Here is a 22,333-nt window from a genome sequence, read left to right on the forward strand (position 1 = left end):
AGTTAACTATCAGGTAAAATGGATAAATGGATAATATCAAAATCTTCTGGGTTTGGGAAATAAAATCCAAGTGAGTTTCACTTAAAACAGTAACTGAGCAGAATTCAGGTTCATTATTTTAAGGGTTCACAGGAAGTTGCAAAGATGAAATAGAGATGTTCTGTGTACCTTGGCCCCAGCTAGCTCTATTTGCTGAAAACTCCTGTTACTCTTTCCTCATTTCTTAATTTTGTTGTTTTGAGAATATTGAATAGATGGAATTATACAGTGTTTGACCTTTTGAGATTGTTCACAGCATAATTAATACCTTTGGTTTTTTTCCAAATTGTTTCATATAGTATCGGTTTATTTATTTTTATTGTTGAGTAGTACTCCATGGTATGGATGTACTACAGTTTGGCCTTTTATATATATATTTGTATTTGTAGATGGACAGAATGCCTTTATTTTATTTGTTTATTTTTATGTGGTGCTGAGGATCGAACCCAGTGCTTCATGCATGCTAGGCAAGCACTCTTCCACTGAGCTACATCCTCAGACCTTGGCCTTTCATCTATTGAGGAACATTTTAATTGCTTATAGTTTTGGGGTTTTTACAAATAAAGATGCTATGGATAATCATATGTGTCCATATTTTTTATTGGACATTAATTTTCATTTCTCTGAGAAATGTACCCAGGAAGTGTAATTGTCTTGAGTTATAAAATGTGCTTTACAAATTACATTTTAATAAATATGAAAAGTCTTGCTTATTTGTAGTCTATTCCTTCAGAATTTTTCTGGTTAGAATAATCTATTCTTTGCCAGATGATTCATAATTTTCTGACTTTCCTGCTCAGTAACAAAGCTAGGTATTCTAATGTAGCCTAGCTCCGTGGCTATCTGGTTGGGTAAGTTAGGGTCTTCACAACAGAGATACATGTGCCACATAAATGTAGATCTTTTGGAACTCATTTCAGTGAACAACAGATGTTTGCCAGTGACTTTTTTTTTTAAAAAAATCACTATTGTGTAATACAGTTGAAACTATTTAAGAGGAATCCTTTTAAGAAGAGTTATCTAAATAGCATAACCTTTTATTTTGCTGGATTTATTAATTCACTACACATCCTTTTCCCAGTTCTCAATCATGAGGGAGTTAAATATATAGTCTAACTTCCAGCCTAGTGTATAAAAAACCCTGTGAATTAAAATTATGCCCTTGAGAAATTAATGATTTCTTAACTCAGCTTTATTGATATTTTGAGGTGGATAATTCTTTCTTGTGGGAACCTGTCCAGTGCATTATGGAATGTTTAGCAGTATTTCTTTCCTCTGCATACTAGATGAAAATTGCACCCCAACCCCCCAGTTTTTAAAATCTTTTTCTCCCTTTTTATTGGCACATTATAATTATATATAACAGTGGGATTTGTTGTAATATATTCATACATGTAAACAATAAAACAGTATAATTTGTTCATTTTCATTCCCCAGTACATCCCCTGTTCTTCCCTCCTTGTTCCTCCTGGCTCCCCTTCTCCAACCCTGGAGTTGTGACAACTAAAACTTTCACCAGATTTTGCTAAATGTCCTCTGGAGGACAGATTCATTTAAGGCTGAGAATCACAACTTTAAGGAACGGGGAATGTGAATAACTGCATATAAGATGATCTGTGTCACTAAAGAAACAAATGATAACAAAACATTGATGATATTGTTCATAACTTTTAATACTTCTATGAGAATATCTGTAAAAATTTCATGTTATTAAAAAAAACCTCCCCCCGCCTTCTCCTATGGATTGAACCCAGGGGCATTTTACAACTGAGCTACATCTATCCCTACTCCTTTTTATTTCTTATTTTGAGACAAGGTGTCGCTAAGTTGCTGAGGCTGGTTTCGAATTTATGATCCTCTGCTTCAGCCTCTCAAGTAGCTGAGATTACTTGCCCCACTGCACCTAGTCAAAAAAGTTTGTATCACTTAATGAGTTGTTCTTTGTTTGTATCACTTAATGAGTTGTTCTTTTTACTAACTAAAATGTATCATGGTTTTATTTTTCATTAGTTACTTAGGTAAGTAACCAGCTAAGTTTGTGCCTAGCTACCAAGTTTCTGGGATAATTGTACATTTTCTTATTAAGCTTTTGTTCGTTTATCCTTGGTATTATGTCCAAACATCTGACTGTGAACTATTTAAAATTCTTGATGTGGACAGACGTATAATTTAGTTATGTAGAGAATCTTTTTTTTCATTTTAAATGACTGCTTAAACATATAGTAGTGTAGCTACTTGAGTTTGCTAGAATACAGGAATTTTTCTCTTGTAAACCAACTATTAGTACTGTACTTGAGCTATAAATGGCTTATTTTGAGAATAATTGGTTAAGGAACAAGTAGTAAAATATGAATAGTAAATGATAAAATGTGAAAATGAAAATAATGATTGTCAACAGTTTCCTTATAGAATCAATGCTGATTCTTATAATTATTGGTAAATTGAGGAAATTTCTTATATTTTAGGGAAATTAAGTTGATAATACCTGTTTTCGTAAGGGTTGGGGAGGATAAATAATATATATAAAGCTTTTAGCTTAGTTCATGGCTCATAATAAGTGCTCATTTAATGTTAGTTATCATTTTTAACTATGTTGTTGAAATAATTCTTAGATTAATGAAATAATTTATAGAATTTTAGTGTGTTGGTTTGAATCTACAGATATGAATAAGTGAATAAGTCAGAACATTTTTAAAATATTGTTTCAAAACTCTTCACAGATTAATTAAAACGATGTCTGTAAAACCTTTTTTCTTCTTGATCTATATAATTGTAAGTCATTGAGATTGTGGTAATTCCTGTCAGATCTTTGTGCCAGTTGGCTTTTGGCCCATCGTCTGGTATATAAGAAGTACTCAAATTCGATCCTCAGCTTACTCTTTTAAGAAAATTCTTTCTGACTCAGATAAAACTAAGTATTAACCATCTCAGTGGAATCAAGAATTTCAGTAATATATAGTACAGTAATTTGGGGAATATTTTATGTTTTAAGATATGGCCATTATTTCTGTAGAATATCTAGAAGGGTATAAAATTCAAAATGGAAGTAAATAACATGGTAATTTTTTGTTTTATATCCTTGTAAAAAGTATTTTCTTAGTAATTAAGATATTAGTAAGAGTCTTCATATATTATACTTTATAGTGCATCTTAACATCAAAATGGTTTAAGGAAAATATGAGGAATATCCCTTAAGCATATAATAACATATAATGCTATTATTCACAGAAAATGGTTATTTATAATAGACTCATTTTGTAGTTTTATTTTACTCTATAGTGTACATTTTTGAAACTTACTTTGGGGTAGTCTTTTGAGATTTAGCTCTTATTTTCATTAGTGTCTCAGGAGATGATACTCACACATTACCACTGTAGCATATTTCTTTATCATAAAGAAAATGTTTCCTAAACAATCAGAATTGAAGTTATAAAATCGTAATTTTTTATCTTTAGTGGGTAAGTCTTCAAGGAAACAATGAAAAGTACGTTTTTATAGTAGAGCAAGCCTGTTCATTCTCTCTGTGGTTTTAGGCTTGATCCTGAATGATGTTAGGATCCTCAGAAGGAGAAAAGTGACTGAGAATAAGGGAAGGGTGGTAATTGAGCTCTTTGGGATTGGAATTGCTGATGGTCCCAAAAGATAAAGCACAAGCAGCATGGTCTTTGCTGTCTAGAGCTTAAGCTAGAATTACTTTTCTCCTTTAGAGCAAAGCTTAGAATTTTATTATGTATCTTTTTGGATTCCCCCCCCCCCAGTTATTATGGTTTTTCTTTTTAATTTTGGTTTCAATGCATAGAGTATGCACTAGTTGTATTGCTACTTTCAGTTAAGGCAAGAGGTTTTCAGACAGTGTTGGAGAAGAAAGACACAGCAAAACCTTCATTTCCTGAAGATAAATTACACAAATACTCAATCAGGTTGCCTATTATACTGTGACTCTTAGTTTCAGTACTTAATTATATATAAAATATACTTGAAATTGTAACCTCAGTTAAGTTCATTATGGTCTTAGAACTTTTTTTTCTGAATGCAATACCTTTATTTTATTTATTTATTTATCTGTGGTGCTGAGGATCGAACCCAGTGCCTCACACATACTAGGCAAGCGCTCTACCACTGAGCCACAACCCCAGCCCTAGAACTTTTTTACAGCAAAACTTGTTTCTGAACTACAGACCAAATATAGCTTATTTTTTTAGTAGAGCTAATGAAAAATAGTGGAACAGGTATATGCTTTGAAATCAGATTTGAGATTTGTCTTAGTCCCAACTAGTGTCTATTAGTTATATAATCTTGATCTTTGGATTTCTTGGCTGAAAATTTGAAATTAAAAAAAAAAAAACAATTTGGGATTGTTGTCTGGTAGTTAGTTGTTAGGGGTTTATAGGAAATGAATGTGAAAGCATGTAACTGGCAGTGTAACTGTGCATTAAATGTTAAGTTTTCTTCCTCTCTACTCTCACTGAGCTACTTAGTTCCTATTATTAAGCGTTTATTTCCTTGTTGAAAAAAGGGCCGGGAGTAACTTTTGAAAAGACTTATTTTACAATGATAAGATTAAAAGGAAAAGAAGAATTTGGAAAAAAAAGTAGAACAGAATAAGATGAATAGGAGAAAAACATTAGCTTTGAGAGAGCATTCCTTTGGATAAAATATTTCTTTACTTAGAAAGTATTTCTGCTTACTTTGTTACTATTATGATAGGTCAGTAATACTTTTAAAGAGGTGATTTTGCTTTGCATTGTTTTCGGTTGTTTATTTAAATAGTTGAATGATGAGCTCTTGGCTCTTCTAGGCAGGTTTTCCTGTAAAACTTTTCCAGGCTCTTGATTGTTTCTTTGCCTTTTATACTTTCTTCTTAAATTGTCCCCAGGACAGTCAAGGGGGGAGTATTTGTAGCTGTATAAACAGTAGACTGGCAGTGACTCAGGAGGCTGAAGCAAGAGGATTGCAAATTCAAGATCAGCCTCAGCAATTTAGTGAGGCCCTATCTCAAAACAAAAAGAACTGGGGATATGGCTCCAATGGTAAAGTGCCCCTGGGTTCAGTCCCCAGTCCTAAAATTAAATTTATGAAATTCTACTGATGTGTTTGCAAATGTTTGTATAATTACCTTTTCTGTCATTATTAAGTGGCTATTCAAAATAAAACAAAATAGAAATCCAGGAATTTGATTTATTTCTCTTCATTTGACTACTGACTTGTGTATTTCTAAAAAGGTGGTATAGGTAAATATTAGTTAGAACATGGAAAATATATACATTCAAGATATTCATATATTTTATCTATTTTGTCTTTATTTATTTATTGAATGACTAGAATACTGCTCTAGGGGTCAACTACCATATATTGGTTGTTTATATCCTTATTTATAGGGTTTTTTAAGGTGTGGGAGCTTTAATTCAAAGATTTGCTTTTAAGTTGATTTTATTATGTTTATTATATATTTTGTATTATAAACAGAATCTTGTAATTCTCTGAAGATGTTAAAATTCTGTGCAAAAAAAAATTATGTGCATAATGTTTATTTTCAGGTCCAATGATGCATCAGCAGCCCCCTTCTCAGCAATACAATATGCCACAAGGAGGTGGGCAGCATTACCAAGGACAGCAGCCACCCATGGGAATGATGGGTCAAGTTAACCAAGGCAATCATATGATGGGTCAGAGACAGATTCCTCCCTATAGACCACCTCAACAGGGTAAGATTACATTTGGAAAATTTCCTGCTTAATATTAATAACAGTAATTGAAAGGCTTTGAGTTTAGTGAACTTTTTGTCTAGGCATAGTCGGGGTTTTTTGTTGTTATTCCCCCACCTCCAAAGACAGTGGATGTAGTAGGTATGAAGGGTCCTAAGAGTCATTAAATAAATAGGAACTTCCTGATACACATCTTTCTCTTATCCTAAAATTTTTATACCAAAAACTTGCTAATTTGCATCAGGAAATACTGTTTTCTCTTTTAGAAGTTTAGAATATATGGCTAGGAACAAGCCCAATTTTATCTTGATGTGCTCTAATATCAAAATGAAAAGGAAATTAATCTTCTACTAAGTTGAACCTATTTTTAAGAACTTAGTATTTGTTTTTTCTGAGTTGTTTTGTTTGATATTGCATGTGTGGTCTTAACGTTAATTTTAGTAAATGTGGTATGTAGAATTACTGTGTTTCTATGTTTGTGTGTGTATATGAATAATTAAAAGTACCAGAAATGCCAAAGTGTTGGAGGGGAATCTGCATCTGAAAAATAATCTCTCATTACATCAGAATAGAAAGCCTTTGATGACAGAGAACGAATTATTTACATCTTGACTGGTTGTGGTTTTTCAGGCCCACCACAGCAGTACTCAGGCCAGGAAGACTATTATGGGGACCAATACAGTCATGGTGGACAAGGTCCTCCAGAAGGCATGAACCAGCAATATTACCCTGATGGTAATCTCTCCTAACGTTAACCTTCCCATTTTCTATCCCTGCCCGACATTAATGTAGACAGTGAAGATGAAGAAACTATCAATTTGTTTCTTCTGAATTTAGAAACACTTTAGTAATTTAAGTATTAGTTTATAACCTAATTCAAAGTATATTTTGAGTAGCTATTCCATTAGTACCATCAGGAATCACATTCTGTCATTGGAATCCTTTTTGTGTATAAGAGGATCCTTTCATATCTGTGATTGCTCATTTGAACTGAAGCGAATGTTATTGATTTACTTTTTTTTAAATGACAGCTTTATCCAGATACAATTCACATACTATAAAATTCAGCTATTGGTTTACTTTTATACATTGTATAAATACATGGAGAATATAGTTCTCGAATATCAGTTAACATTGCATACTTCTCAAAGAACAATGTTCTGTTGTGTACATTAGTGTTGGATTTGAGAAGAATTAGGGGACTGTACTCTATCACAGGATATATAGATTTGTATAGATTTAGTAGAATAAGCAAGATAATTTAGAAACCAGATTTTTAGTTATTCAGCTTAGTGGGTTTCTTTTGTTTTGTTTTTAAGGAGGGAAGGTAGAGTGTGAAAAAATGATTAGTAAAGATCACATTTTAAGAAAATCTAATTAGTAATAATAAAAGTATACAAGTAGGTTTTCACTGTGCAGTTTTTTAAATATTTCTTTGTTTGAAAATTCTTACAATGTAATTTTGAAGAAAAAATAATCCAAATCTGTAGATATGATAAGTCAAGATATAGTCATATTATAAAATAATTTGTCTTATTATGAAATGATTTCCCAGAAAATTCATTCATAGTAAACTCCTTTGGCATATTTAAGTTACTTAGTAGAGAAACTGAGAATTTTAAAGCTAAAGCATCAGGAGCTGTTGACTAGATACTAATGTAAGCTAGCAAGAAGATATAATTTGGTGTATTTGAAAAATTGTTTCACAAAAACTGGTTTGGGAATATTCAAATGTTAGAGCATGGAGTATATTTAACTATATTCTTCTTTCTGTAATTAGATATTCTTGTAAAATTTAGTTCACATTTTAACAATTTGAAATACAATTAGGGAAACTTAAAGTGTATTAATATAAAGAAAGGTACATTGGTACTCTAAAGACACTGATTTTTACCACAGAGGCTCTAAATATTACAGGAAGGGCAATCATCTATAATATTTACATCATTAAATGTTTATTAGTGATAATGACATATGTGGATTATTCTTGTTTAGAGAATGATGTATTTTTTGATCTCAGATTTTTCTTGCCATGAATTATTTAGAAAGTTGGCTTTTTTATTTTTTATTTCATATGTACACATCGTATTTAGCTTTTTCTTAAAAAAACTTAGTAATTTTAGTATGGACTATAGATTTTTAAAGAGTTGAAATCAACTTTGTTAAGTTATATTGTTGAAGTTAATGATTATTTTACTTGTTTAATTTTTAAATGATTTAGTTGAACTTATTTTTTTGGGTCCTAAGTATTTCCTGAAATGTGAAATTTGCCTTATTATAAATATGACCTTTCTATTCAAAATAGATAGGTATGTTATTTTTGTAAATATCAAAACCTTAAGGTTATTGTACTTTTTTATTACAGTAGTGGATTTTTTATTTGTACAGTACCATTTTTGCATTAATGTATATAAGTATGTCTTGATATATGCATTAAATATTCCACTTATAGCAACAATTATTTTCTTAAACAGCATTGGATATTTTTTTCCCCATGTCCAGATAGTAACGTAGATGAGGAGTTGGCAAACTTTTTCTGCAAAGGGCCAGATAATAAATTTTTTAGCCTTGGTAGGACATATTGTCTTGGTCTCAACCACTGAATCCTTACTTTTTTTATGAAAGCAGTTTGACATAGTACTTAAATGAATGGCCATGACTATATTACAATAAAACTTTATTTACAAAAATAGGCCACTGGTTATATAAAGCCTACAGGACACAGTTTGCCTACCTTTGATATAGATAATTACGTAGTGGTTTGGGAATATTCAAATGTTAGAGCACTGAGTATAATATTTATTCATTAACCATATTCTTTCTTCTATAATTAGACATTCTTGTAAAATTCAGTTCAGATTTTAGCAACTTGAAAAGTCATTTTCTACATTTAGTGAAATTTATTTAAAGGATGAAAATAGAATCTAGTTATCTTACAGGTGAAATTTATTATTTCTTAAAATTGAAGGTGTACCCTAGAATTTAACACTGTTAATTTTAAGAAGGTATATGTTTATGGTACTCCAGAAATATTTTCTAAAGACTTCTAAAGTGGCAGCATTAATAAATATATTTTGCACCTGAAAACACTTTGAGATTATGTGAGAAAATGTTAAGAGTGTGAAAAAATTGTTTCAGTTTCTTTCAGGGGAAAAAAGTTATGGAGCTCTTTTATATTTTGCATTGTTTTTAGCATATGCTGTGGAATTGGAGACCAGCAGAACAGGTGTTTGACAAAATATGATAATTGCTTCTTTTGTTCATTCTAATTTAATTCAAGTTATTTACATGTGAAAGGCCTAAATGCTTTCATTCTCTTAAAAAAAAAGAAGATAAAGTTTTTCCCTCCTCAATGAGGAATATCAGAGTCAAGTCTATAAGTGTAATGTTTCTAAAACTACTGCTTTTTGCTTTAAAAAAATTGCACGTTATCTCAATATGAAAACAGTCACATTTGTAAATATTTGGCTAATGCAATTGAAATTATTTTTTATGTATTTCCATTTCTTTTTCTTTTTTTCAATTTTATCTGAAAGTTTAAATATTTTTAGGGTTTTCACTCAGTGGCCATTAACGTTTCTTCCTGTCTCTTGTCGAATTGATGTAGGTCATAATGATTACGGTTATCAGCAACCGTCGTATCCTGAACAAGGCTACGATAGGCCTTATGAGGATTCCTCACAACATTACTACGAAGGAGGTATCTATATACCTTCACACACATACATATATATCCCCTTCTACAGGAATGAAAATTCTTGCATAAGACAACTTCTACCCATGCAAAGCTCTTGTAGAATACTAGTTGCTGGCTGTCTTAAAAGTTATAGGGAGCCCAAAACAATCAAAATAATTTCCTTACAAATATTTAAAATGTATAACCATGACTTGCCATTTCTAACAACAATAAAAAGACTAAAACATTTAAAAATAATTTTTTCCTCAGTGGAAATTTTCTATTTGAACATAAACCCATCAATCCAATTTTTTTCCCCCTCGCGTGTGTTTACATATGTATAATTTTACATATAAGTATAGTGCCTTTAGGAAACAGCTTGCTGATCTTGTGTAGCTAGTGTGTGCTCTTGTAGCTGTCTTTAATTTTGTCTTTTTTATTTTATTTAGCATAGTCATGATCTTATGACTGTGATGTTCCAGTAAATGTAATGCTCGTATGGCAGAGACGCTGAAAATGCTGCAGTTCAACCTTGCAAAATTGGCTTTAACTGCAGTTTGTTTGGCCGAAATCCTTCTGTTTGGTTTGAGTTTTTCTTTGTTTTGTTAACTTTTAAAAATCAATATGGCATTTTATTTTGTTCTTGTGTTGTTGGCTATGCATCTTAGAGGGAAAAAGTTAATTCAGCAAACTTCTCAGTGTTTTTTTTTTTTCCTCTTCTCCAATTATCCTTTAGGAAATTCACAATATGGCCAACAACAGGATGCTTACCAGGGACCCCCTCCACAACAAGGATATCCACCCCAGCAGCAGCAGTACCCAGGGCAGCAGGGCTACCCAGGACAGCAGCAGGGCTATGGTAATAACTTTTAGCAATTTTTATTCCCCCCATCCCAATGTGATGATTTCTTTTTTGAAATATGAAAGTGGAGATATTTAACATTTAGTTTTATAAGAATTAGTTTTTAAAAGTCATAGGTTTAGCCTAGTCTCCTATTAGAGCATTTGTTTAAAATATTCCTCTTAGATAATAATAATCATCCAAAGATCACAAACTAAAGGTAGTTAATTGACCAAAGTTAAGATGTGTAGTCATTTAAAAGACAAGAAAAAGGAATTCTCAGACCTAGTTGGTATTCATGACCAGCCAATAACTTTATATGTGTTTGGAAAACTAATGATTGGGATTAGAATTAACTGTATGTACATAACTTGCTTAGCAAATTTGTTTTTAAAAAAGAATAACTGTTAACTACAAAAAATAACATTGAGCTGGGTATGGTGGTGCATGCCTGTAAGCCAAGCAGCTCAGTGAGCTGAGGCAGGAGGATCGTGAATTCATCATCAGCATCAATAACTTAGTGAGGCACTGTATCAAAATAGAATAGAAAAAAGTGGGGCTGGGAATGTTTCTTAAGTGGTTAAATTCCTCTAGATTAAATTTCTGGTTCCAAAAATAAATATATAAGTAACACTGAATGATGGGGACCTGCTATCTCAGTCTTAAATTTTAGGCTACTATAGTCATTTTAGAAAATAAGGTTTAATAACATAGAAGTAGCTGCTTTTTAATACTAATACCACCTCTTGCTAACTTGGTCTCTTTTTCACATCAGTCATAACTTACTGTTTATAGTAATTGATTTAAGCCCTGCTATTCCTATTGGCACCTTCGTCTACATATGATAGAAAATCTAAAAATCCAAGATCAGGATGAAATTCTCTTGCCCTTTCAACATAAACATTAGAACTGATATTGGGAATCAGGTATATTCCTAAAGAAGAGAAGCTGTAGTTCCTTGATTCTAGATCTGTCTTTAGAACTATTCCATGCATTTATTATTTTTATTTAACAAAGAAGTTTGGCATGATGCCTCGAACCTGTAATTTCAGTGACTCAGGAGGCTGAAACAGGAGGATTACAAATTCAATACCAGCCTTAGCAACTTAGTGAGACCCTGTCTCAAAATAAAAAATAAAAAGGGAATCTCCAGTACAAAACAAACAAAATGACAACAAATAAACAAAGGAACTTGTTTACCTCTCCCCTTCATGACTATTTAGTGTTTGTATTTGGAATAAATAGAATATTCTGATTTTATTGCATTTGCATAAGAACAAATGTGATGTGACTTAATCAGGCAAATTCATTGACTTAGGAGAAACATAATCCTCATTCAGAAGAGAGGGTTAAAGAAAAGTTAATTGATTTAATAGAAAATTTAAAGTTTTAATAAATGACGATATAGTAAATGATAGATGATTGGATTTATTTAAAATTGGAAATTTATTGTTTTCTGTTGACACTTTCTTCTGTAGTCATTGTTTTTATGCCTGGTTTTGAATGACTGGAAGAAAACATTGAAGTGTCAAAGCTTTTAGCTTATGCTTTATAAAGCATTCTTTACAGTAGATAAGAGTAGAATTTCTAAAATACACACATTTGTTTAGCACACCAAATTAATTCCTTGCTATCTCTGGAACTTGAAATCATTTTTGTGGGTTAAGTATAAAAGGTGATTGATTCTCAGAGTAACCTTTTTTTTAAAAAAATTATAGCATTAAAATTATGCATAGTATTTGGGTTCATTTTGACAAGATAAGACATGCAAGGATTTTTATTTTATTCTCCATTCTTCTCCCTTCCCCTTTTCTTTTCCATTCTCCTATTTTCTCTCTCCTCTGTTGAACTTCCTTTCACTACTTTATTTATTTATTTTTGATTGGCATTTTCTACATATATACACAGGTAAAATTCTTTTTGGTACATTTATATATGTATATAACAAGCTATTGTTAAACGGGTAGTTTCCTTCTTTCCTCCCTTCCTCCTGTTCTCCTTCTATTCTACTGATTACCATGTATCTTTCTAATGTCCAATCTTGTTCTCTGCCACCTTCCTTCCCTTATTTTGCTTTAGCTTTAACACATGAGGAAATGTTCTTCTCTTAATTTTCTGAATCTCAACTTATTTCACTCCATTTCCATTCATTTACCAGCAAATGGCATTATTTCATTCTTCTTTATGGCTGAGTAGAACTCCATTTTTCAGAGTAACTTTTGAATCAAGTTTTTTCATATTCAACCTGTGACTTTTCAGATTTTTAGTTTCTGTTTTAAAATACTGTCTAATAAGTTTACTGATATAGAGTATAGCCATAGGATTCCTTTGGTGATGGCATATGTTAATCAATGCTTGGTCTATATTTTGAAATTATTTCATAATTTTTCTTTGAATCTACATCTTTTTCTTTTGTTTCTTGCTTGCTTGCAGTTAACTTTCCAGTTACAAATTATGAATTTTCAGTGTGTAAATTAATTGTTATTATACTTCATAATTCCTTGAGTATTTCTTCCCCATTTTATTTTATACATTTACTAATATCTAGGACATAACACAAAATAGTTTTTATTGAAGCAGCATTAGAGTATTTCCACTCTTACAACCATTGAAATTTATTTCACAAAGCATTTTGGAAAATCTTGGTACCAAACTTTCCTTTGTAGTTTAGATATGAAAATATAGTAACATCTAATTTAAAACCCTTCTCAAATTCTAGAAACGTACTATATTTTTGCCTAGACTTGTCTTTGTGAATTATTTTATAGGTCCTTCACAGGGTGGTCCAGGTCCTCAGTATCCTAACTATCCACAAGGACAAGGTCAGCAGTATGGGGGTTATAGACCAACACAACCTGGACCACCCCAGCCACCCCAGCAGAGGCCTTATGGATATGACCAGGTAAGTTATTGGGTCAGCTGTGGAACTGTCACCTTGTTTGTTCATTGTTGATTGAGTATTTTTCACTTGAAAGTTCATATTTTCTTCTTTTGTTTCTGGGACATTTGTAAGTAAAAAATAAGTATGTTACTTTTAAGTCTCTTTCATGGGAAGCTAGTATAGTTGATCATAGTCACTCTGACATGTAAAACACATCTTGAAATATGGCAATGGTATGTTCTCATTCTCTCTCTCTCTTTATTTTATCCTTAGGCACACTTAATATAGGTATTTCTTCCTCATGTTTATTGGTGAAAACTTTGCCTTGACTTGGTGAGATTTGAAATCCATCTGTGTTGTTGCTTTTATTAGCTCCCTGCTTATTTCTCGTGCTTCTAGAAGTTGTATGGTTTTAGATTTTACCTTTAAGTCTATGATCCAATTTTGAGTTAATTTATTGATATGTTACAGAATATGAATTGAAGGTTGGTGTGTTTTCTTTTCTACATAGCTAATGTTCTCAGCTGTTGAGGACTCTTTTCTCTACTGAGTTATCTTTTTACTTTTACTGAAAATCAGTTATCCATAAACATGTCTATTTCTGTTTTATTGATCTATTTTCATTTCAGTACCATACTGTCTTTATTGTTACAGTTTTATAATAGTCTTGAAATCAGATAGTGCTAGTTTTCCAACTTCATTCTTTTTTCAAAATTGTTTCATCATTGTAGATTCTTTGTATTTCCATATAAATTTTATAATTAATTTGTTAATTTCTACACAAAGCCTACTTGCATTTTGATTGGAATGTTCTTGAGTCTGTAGATAATTTGGGGAAGATTGTGATGATATCAGTGAGTGTTTCAACATGCGAATACGACATGTTCCTTAAAAAAAAATCTTTTCAACAGAACTACTGTTTTCAGTGTATAGATCTTAACATAGCATTTGGCAGAATTATCCCATAATTCTGCTGTTGTAAATTTTTAAAAAATTTCAATTTCCAGTTGGTTGCTAGTATATATAAACATAATTTATTTTTGTATATTGATATTTTATCAGAACTGTAACCTTATTAGTATCATTTGTTATATCTAGTAGTTTTTTTGTAGATTACATCACATTTTCTATACAGAAATATTGTCTTACTTCTTTTTTTCCAAACAGAATGTTGCCCCCTCCTATCTTCCCTGCCTCAACTACAGTTTTAAGTAAAAATATTTAGAGTGGACATTTTTTGTCTTGTTTTTGATCTCAGGTGGGAGGTGATCAGTTCTTCATTCTTATGTAAGGCTTTTTTTTTTTTTTTGGTAGATATCTTTTATCAGGTGTGGTATTCCTAGTTTGCTGAGAATTTTGGGGGATTGTGATTTTCTTTTTTTAGTTTGTTAATATATTGAATAACATTGTTTTATCTTCAAATTTTAAGTCAACTTTCTTATTTGAAATATACTCTTATTTGGTCATTGTCCTTATTTGGTGTTATCCTTTCACATATTGGATTTGATTAGCTAAAATTTTGTTTAAAATTTTTCCACCTATTTTCATGAGGAATATTGTATTCAAGTTTTCTTTCCTTATAATGTCTTTGGTTTTGTTATCAAGATCAAGTATTAGTCTATAATAGAGTGATTTGGGAAGAATTCTCCTTCTACATTTTTCTTGCAGAATTAGCAGAAAATTGATAATATTCTTTTTAAAATACTTGGTACAATTTGCCGGTGACTTGGGCTTGGAGATTTTTTTTTTTTTTTTTTTTTTTTTTTTTAATTTTTTATTGTGGGTTGTTCAAAACATTACAAATTTCTTGACATATCATATTCCACACTTTGATTCTAGTGGGTTATGAACTCCCACCTTCACCCCATACACAGATTGCAGATTCACATCATGTTTAAGTTTTAAATTACAAATTTAATTTCTTTATTAATTATAGGAGTTTTTAGGTTTTCTATTTTTCCTTGGGGAACTTTTTTTCTAGAAATTTGTTCATTTATATGTGCTGTTGAATAATTTCTTTATTAATCCTTTTTTAAAGATTTTTTTTAGTTGTAGGTGGACACAATACCTTTATTATTTATTTATTTATATGTGGTGCTGAGGATCGAACCCAGTGCTTCACGCATTAGGCGTGTGTTCTACCACTGAACCACAACCCCAGTCCCTTTATTAATCCTCTTACTAGCTCTAGAATCTATAGTGATAGTACATCTCTCATTTCTGATACTGGTAATTTTTATCTGTCTTTTTTTACCTTGTTTATCTGGCTGGTTTTTATCGACTTCATTGATTTTTGAATTAGCTGTTGGTTTATTTTATTTTGCCCATTTACTTCTGTTTTCTGTTTCTTTCTACCAGATCTTTATTATTACTTCTGCTTACTAAAGTTTCATTTGCTTTTATTTTTCTACTTTCTTAAGAAGGGAGCTGCAGCTTCATTGATTTAGGAACTTTCTAATCTAAGTGTTTGATTCCATATAAGTGCTCTGAAGCTGCATTACACAGTTTTTATGTGATCTGTTCTCATTTTCAGTAAGTTTGAACTACATTCTGATTTACTTTTGATTTCTTTTTTGACCCGAGTTATTTAGAAGTTTATGACTTAATTTTTAAATATTTAGAGATTTTCCAGATTTTTCTGTTATTGATTTCTAATTTAATTTTGTAATTATAATAGAACATAGGTGCTGTGGCTTGAATTATTTTTTGTTTATTTGGATCTATTTTATGGCCCAGAATGTGGTCTGTGAGGGTATTCTATAAATGTCTATTAGATCAGGTTGGTTGATAATATTGTTTCGTTACTAGGGATTAAACCCAGGGACACTGTATCAACTGAGCAGCATCCCCAGTCCTTACCCTCACTTTTTTTCTTTTCTTTTTGAGACAGGGTCTACCTAGATTGCCCACAGTGGGCTCAAATTTGTGATCTTCTTGTTTCATTGTCCTATACCTGGGATTGGAGGCATGCACCACAACACCTGTCTGTAGTAAGTCTAGGTATTAGCTGATTTTTTTTTACACATTGAGAAAAGAATATTAAATATTGTCTATAGCAATACATTTTTCTATTTCTCCTTTAGCGTTGTCCAGTTTTGCTTCATGTATTTGGTCTCTACATTTTTTTTAAAGAGAGAAAATTTTTTAATATTTATTTTCAGTTTTTAGGTGGACACAATGTCTTTATTTTATTTATTTATTTATTTTATTTTAGAGAGAGAGAATTTTTTTTTAATATTTATTTTTAAGTTTTCGGTGGACACAACATTTTTATTTTATTTTATGTGGTGGTGAGGATCGAATCCAGCGTCTCGCGCATGCCAGGCAAGTGTGTTACCGCGTTAGCCACATCCCCAGTCCTTGGCTCTACATTTTTAAGGCACATAAATCTTTAGAAGTTTTAGTTTTCCTGATGAATTTATTTAACATTATTGGTATGACTAGGTGTATCATCTTTATTATTTTTTCCCCTATATGTCACATCTGATTGTTCTCTTTTTCTTATTTTGATTTTTTCCTTTTTTTAAAGAATAAGCTTTATTTAAATATATTTACATAACATACAAGTCACCATTTTAAAGTGTACTATTGCCAGGTGTGTGGTGTATGTCTGTAATCCCAGCGGCCCCAGAGATTGAGGCAGGAGGGTCTCGAGTTCAAAACCAACCTCAGCAACAGAGAGGCACTAAGCAGCTCAGTGAGACCCTGTCTCTATATAAAATACAAAATAGGGCTGGGGATGTGGCTCAGTGGTCAAGTGCCCTGAGTTCAATTCATACTACCCCCGGCCCCAAGTGTTATTCAGTGTTTTATAGTATATCCACAAAGTTCTACAGCCATCACCACTATTTTCAGTTTAGACATTTCACCACCTAAGAAAGAAACTATACTCATTAATAGTCACTCATTTCTTCCTAAATACTCACCCTCAGGCAATAGCTAGTTTGCTTTCTTTCTCTTTGAATTTGCTTATTCTGTACCTTTAAGAAAAAAGGAATCATATAGTAAGTGGTATTTTATGACTAGCATTTTGTTTTCTTTCATTTAGCATAATGTTTTCAGTGTTTGTCCATGTAGTCATTTCAAGTGAAAATAAACCACTTTATGTATTATGGTATAAGAGCCTTAGCATGGCTTACTTTTATTTCTTTTTTTTTCTCAACGTTCATGTTAGTGTTACAAATTTTACTTATACAAATATTATAAACCCTACACTATATGGGATTTATTTTTTAAAAATCATCCTTTAAAGTTATTTAAAGAATAAAGAAAAAAAATGTTATACCTACATCTTAACCTACATAGTTCCTGTTTCTTGTACTCTTCATTTTTTTATCTTCATTTTTGAAAGATATCAACTATGGGTATAGAATCCTAGGTTGACAGATTTTTTTCTTTTTCTTTTTTTTTTTTTCATAATACCTTTATTTCACTTATTTGTTTGTTTGTTTATTTTTATGTGGTGTTGAGGATTGAACCCAGGGCTTTTTGCATGTGCTAGGGGAGTGCTCTACTACTGAGCCACAACCCCAGTTCCTAATTTTTTTCTTTTCATACTTTAAAAATGTTTCTCTACTGTCATCTTCTTTACTTTGTTTCCAAGGAGACATTTGCTATTATTCTTTGTCTTAGTGTGTCTTTTTTTCCCCAGCTGCTTTATAAAGTTTTTCTTTCCCTTTATCAAATTGTTTGACTGTAAATTTTTCTCTTCTGCACATTGTAATTAGAGAATTCTTTGTATAGATTTCTTCATGTTTATAATGCTTAGGATTTGTTGAGCTTCTTGGATGTGTAGCTTTTAAATTTTTATCAAACAAGAAAAATTTTTGGTAAAATATTTTTCCTGTCTCTTCCCTAGACTCCTTTCTCTCTTCTGTAACTCATATATGTATATATTCTTTTTGTTTTGTTTTGTTTCCCCTTGGTACTGGGGATTGAACCCAGGGCCTTGTGCATTCAAGGCAAGCACTCTATCAACTGAGCTATGTCCCCACCCCTCCATATATGTATATATGGCTGTCTGAAGTTGTCCCAAAGCTCACTAATCCTCTGTTTTTTTAATTAAAAAAATTTTTTTTAGTTGTAGAAGAACAGAATGCCTTTATTTTATTTATTTGTTTTTTATGTGGTGCTGAGGATCAAACCTAGTGCCTCCCACGTTACAAGCATTCTGCAGGTGAGCTACAGCCCTCACCCTAATCTTCTGTTTTTAAATCTGTTTTTCTTTCCATTTTATTTTGGGTTTTGTTATATCTTGAAATTATCTAATCTTTTCTTTATTGTCTATTTTGTTTTTAATCTTCCCCAAGATTTTTTTTTTTAATCTTGGTCATAATAATCTGCACCTCTGGAAGTTTTTATTGGTCCTTTTAAAGTCTTTTTATGTGTCCTTAAAATTTTTGAACATATTAAAGAAAAAATTATGCTTTCTGCTAATTCTTGTCATTTCTGGTCAGCTTTGATGATTGATTTTGTTTCCTCTTTTTTGTGGGTTACATTTTCTTCCTTTAATAATGTATGATAATCTTTGGATTCTAGACATCATGACTATTACTTTGTTGGGGGATAGATATATTTGTATTGCTAGAGATATTCTTGAGCTTTGTTTGAGATTTGGTTTAAGAAATTAGAAGTGCTTTCGTCTTTTCAGATTTCCTTTTAAAATTTTTTTAGGCAGGACCAGTGCAGTATCTAATCTTAATTTAAATGTTCCCAACTCTAAAGGTAAAAGCCTTTTGAGTACTCTACCAGTGACCTTTGAAACATAAGGCTTTTTCACTTTAGCTGGCAAAAGGGAATAAGCACCATTTCTGTTCCTATGTGATATTGTTTCTTTTTCTTTATTTTTATTTTTTGGGTACTGGGTATTGAATTCAGGGGTACTTGACCACTGAGCCACATGCCCAGCTTTTTTTGTATTTTATTTAGAGATGAAGTCTCACTGAATTATTTAGCTCCTCACTTTTGCTGAGGCTGGCTTTGAACTCGATCCTCCTGCCTCAGCCTCCCCAGCCACTGGAATTACAGGCATGTGCCACCAGCCAGATATTGTTTCTTATAATCCTCTTGTATGTTTCTTCCCTCAACCCTGGGTATTTTTCTCACTCATTGGTGTATCAGTACTCTGTTGCATACTTAAGGATTCTTTCCACAGGTCTTTATGTGCAGATCTTTCTCCTCTTGTCCTATTAACTCTAGTTACCTATTTTTCCTCCAGACTCTAAGCTTTATCTCCTTAATTCAGAGCATCTGGCAGGCTCAGCCTGTTTCCCTCCATCCACTACAGCCTGGAAATTCTCGAGGCAGTAAGCTCATCTCATTTGTTTTCTACATCTCAGGATTCTTGTTCTTTGTTGCCTCTGTCCAGTATTCTGAATACAGTTGTTTCATATATATACACATATATATATATATAAAATTTTTTATTGTTTTAGGCTAGAGAATAAATCCATCTTTAAAAAAATATTTATTTTTTAGTTGTAGTTGGACACAATACCTTTACTTTATTTATTTCATTTATTTTTGTGTGGTGCTGAGGTTCGAACCCAAGGCCTCACACGTGCTAGGCAAGCGCTCTACCACTGAACCACAACTCCAGCCCAATAAATCCATCTTGGCCAGAAAAAAATGCTTTAATTTTTCAGCATAACATTTGTCTCCATTTGATGGATTCTTTAGTTATTGTTTATTGTCACATTTTACTTTCCTTGATGTAAATTCTTTAAAGACATCACTTTGTATATTATTGAGTCTTCATTACCTAGTAGACAGAACATAGTCAAAAATATTAATGAATAAAGTATAAGTAGATGCATAAGGCCATTACTTTTTAGATTGAATGGCAACCACAAGAATAGAGAAAAGAGCCCTCTAAAAATTATTATGAAAAATTATTGTGAAGACTTTTAAGTGATTAGATAAGTTGAATGAAGGAAATTAAAGATGATTGGTTATTCAGTTTTCTAGCATTGGAGCTTTTCTCTTTCATTGCCTCTCACTAGACAATCTCTTTTTTTCATATTTAGTTTCAATTTACTATGGAATTAACTCCTAAATCTCTACTTCTAATCTGAATTGTTCTTTTGAAAATCAGATGCCTACTGAACATCCCTACTTAGGTGTATCATATGTCTGTTAATTCAGTATAACCAAAACAAACTCAATAGTTTTTCTCCACCCAAACTTATTTCTTTTTTCAATGTTCTTTTCAAAGAGGGGTACTGTCACCAAGCTGGAATGCCAAGTATCATATTTAACATTTAAGTCTCCCTTCCCTCTCCCAGTCTGATAAGTGACCAAATTTTTTTGGGGGGGGTTCTCTTGACAGTTCTTTTTTTTTTTTTTAATAAATATGTATTTTTTAGTTGTTGATGGACTTTTATTTTATTCATTTATTTATAAGTAGTGCTGAGAATTGAAGCACAGATAGTAACAAACACATGCCAGGCAAGTGCTCTACCACTGAGTCACAACCCCAGCCCCTCCTGAAAATTCTTGAATCTATCCACTTATAATCTTCTGCTTTGTCCTGGTTGAGATCATTATCATCTTACCTTTTCGTTCATCGTGGCGAGATTTTCCATATTGTCTTCTTTTTCATTACTTCTTGACATTCTTGAAAAAAAACTACCAAAGCAAGAGAAACTGAGGCTTGGAGTGTTGGATTGATTTACTCAAGATAACAGAGCTAAGAAGTGATGAGGGTGAATGACAAATTCTGAGTGAAAAGAGCCTGTGCTCAATTTATTATACTGTGGTCCTCCTACGCCTGGGTTTTGCTTTCTTCAGTTTCAGTTATCTTCTGTTAGCCACAAACTTAAATATTATGTCTTAACTTTTTCGAGAGCACATTCACATAACATTTATTATAGTATATATATATTTGTTATATAGTTATTAATCTCTTGCTCTGTGTACTAACAAATTAAACTTTACCATAGGTATGTCTGTATAAGAAGAAAATAGTATATGTAGGGTTTGTTACTATCTGTGTTTTTAGGCATCCACTGAGGGTCCTGGAATGTATCCTTTTTGCACAAGGTGCGGAACTATTCTACCACTTTGTCACCAATAATATTAGTGAGAAATTGAGTAGTTTGCAAAATATTTTCATGGGTTTTTTTGGGTTGCATAACTTTTGAATTAGGATTATAATCACCCTTACCTTGTCAGATGAAAAAAATTGAGATTCAAGGAAAGTTAGGTAACTTCTTGTCCAAGGTCCAAGAAAGCCATTAAGTGGTGAAGGTTATTACTAGAAATTGGCTTCTGGCTCTAAACCCCGTATTTATAACCCATTATACTGCCCTCGAGTTTGCTATTGGTGTCAGATACAGTTATACATTTTTAGGCTTGATTGTGATTTGGTTTGGCACTAGCAATATGGTTGAGTGTGGTCAAGTTATTTAAACTTTGAGTACCTTAATTTCTTCATCTATAATATGGAGATAATATTTACTGTAGAGGTTTATGTAGACACAAAGGACTTACTACATGTCTGACACATGGTAAGGTCTTAGTTATTCGGGTACCATAAGGGTTAACTTGTTAGTATTAACTAGACTTCTTTTTCTTCATTACCTTAGCTCTGTCTTACAAAATAATTGTTAGCTTCTACTGCTCATTATTGTATTCTTTCTTTTCTTCCAACTTCTCTCAGCGTGATATACCCCTGACTTTTTGTTAGCTATTCCTTCTATTAGAATTATTCCCTGTTCTCTGCTTTCCAAATCTTAGTGTTTTCTTAAGGTTCCCACATTCTCTGAAATATTTTTCTAATTATTTTAGTCTATGCTAATCTTTTCTAAACTTTTATTGAATTAATCTTCTGTTGTGTAATTATACTTTAATTATTCATTTCTAAGTCTTCCTTCTCCATTTTTAACTTTATTATGGTGATGAACAATGTGTTCTGTAAATGTTTATAATTACTTAGATATAATTTATCTGGCATACATTATTGAAGATGTCTTATGTGTGAGGCTTGCCTGAATACTTGGGGCATAAAGATGGATAAGATAGGCTCCATGTCCTCAAGTAGCTCATAATGTAGTAGATAAATTATAGCTTATATTTCTGTGGCATAATAGTTTTTAGCTTCTCTTCTGCTTTCATATCATTCATATGGGCAATGCACTTTTATCATTAACATCTCATTTCACACATTCACTAAGAAAGCATTTTCCTCCAGC

The 22,333-nt window shown here is 31.9% G+C and overlaps 1 protein-coding gene across 3 annotated transcripts in view; it reads left to right on the forward strand.

Moving 5' to 3' along the window:
• Ss18 (SS18 subunit of BAF chromatin remodeling complex) overlaps positions 1–22,333 on the forward strand; it is an 84,747-nt gene that overhangs the window by 58,407 nt on the left and 4,007 nt on the right. The window contains exons 6-10 of one of the 3 annotated variants that reach the window (XM_046433425.2): positions 5,577–5,744; positions 6,375–6,479; positions 9,352–9,444; positions 10,157–10,279; positions 13,030–13,163. In XM_046433425.2, coding sequence (XP_046289381.1) covers positions 5,577–5,744; positions 6,375–6,479; positions 9,352–9,444; positions 10,157–10,279; positions 13,030–13,163 — 623 coding nt within the window. The remainder of the gene's footprint in view (positions 1–5,576; positions 5,745–6,374; positions 6,480–9,351; positions 9,445–10,156; positions 10,280–13,029; positions 13,164–22,333) is intronic. The other 2 variants (XM_046433434.2, XM_046433442.2) reach the window with 2 other exon arrangements.

The sequence above is a fragment of the Marmota monax genome, unplaced genomic scaffold (genome assembly GCF_021218885.2).
Source record: "Marmota monax isolate L192 unplaced genomic scaffold, Marmota_monax_Labrador192_F-V1.1 WCK01_AAM20220418_F8-fsc00126, whole genome shotgun sequence".
NCBI classification, from domain to species: Eukaryota; Metazoa; Chordata; class Mammalia; order Rodentia; family Sciuridae; genus Marmota; species Marmota monax.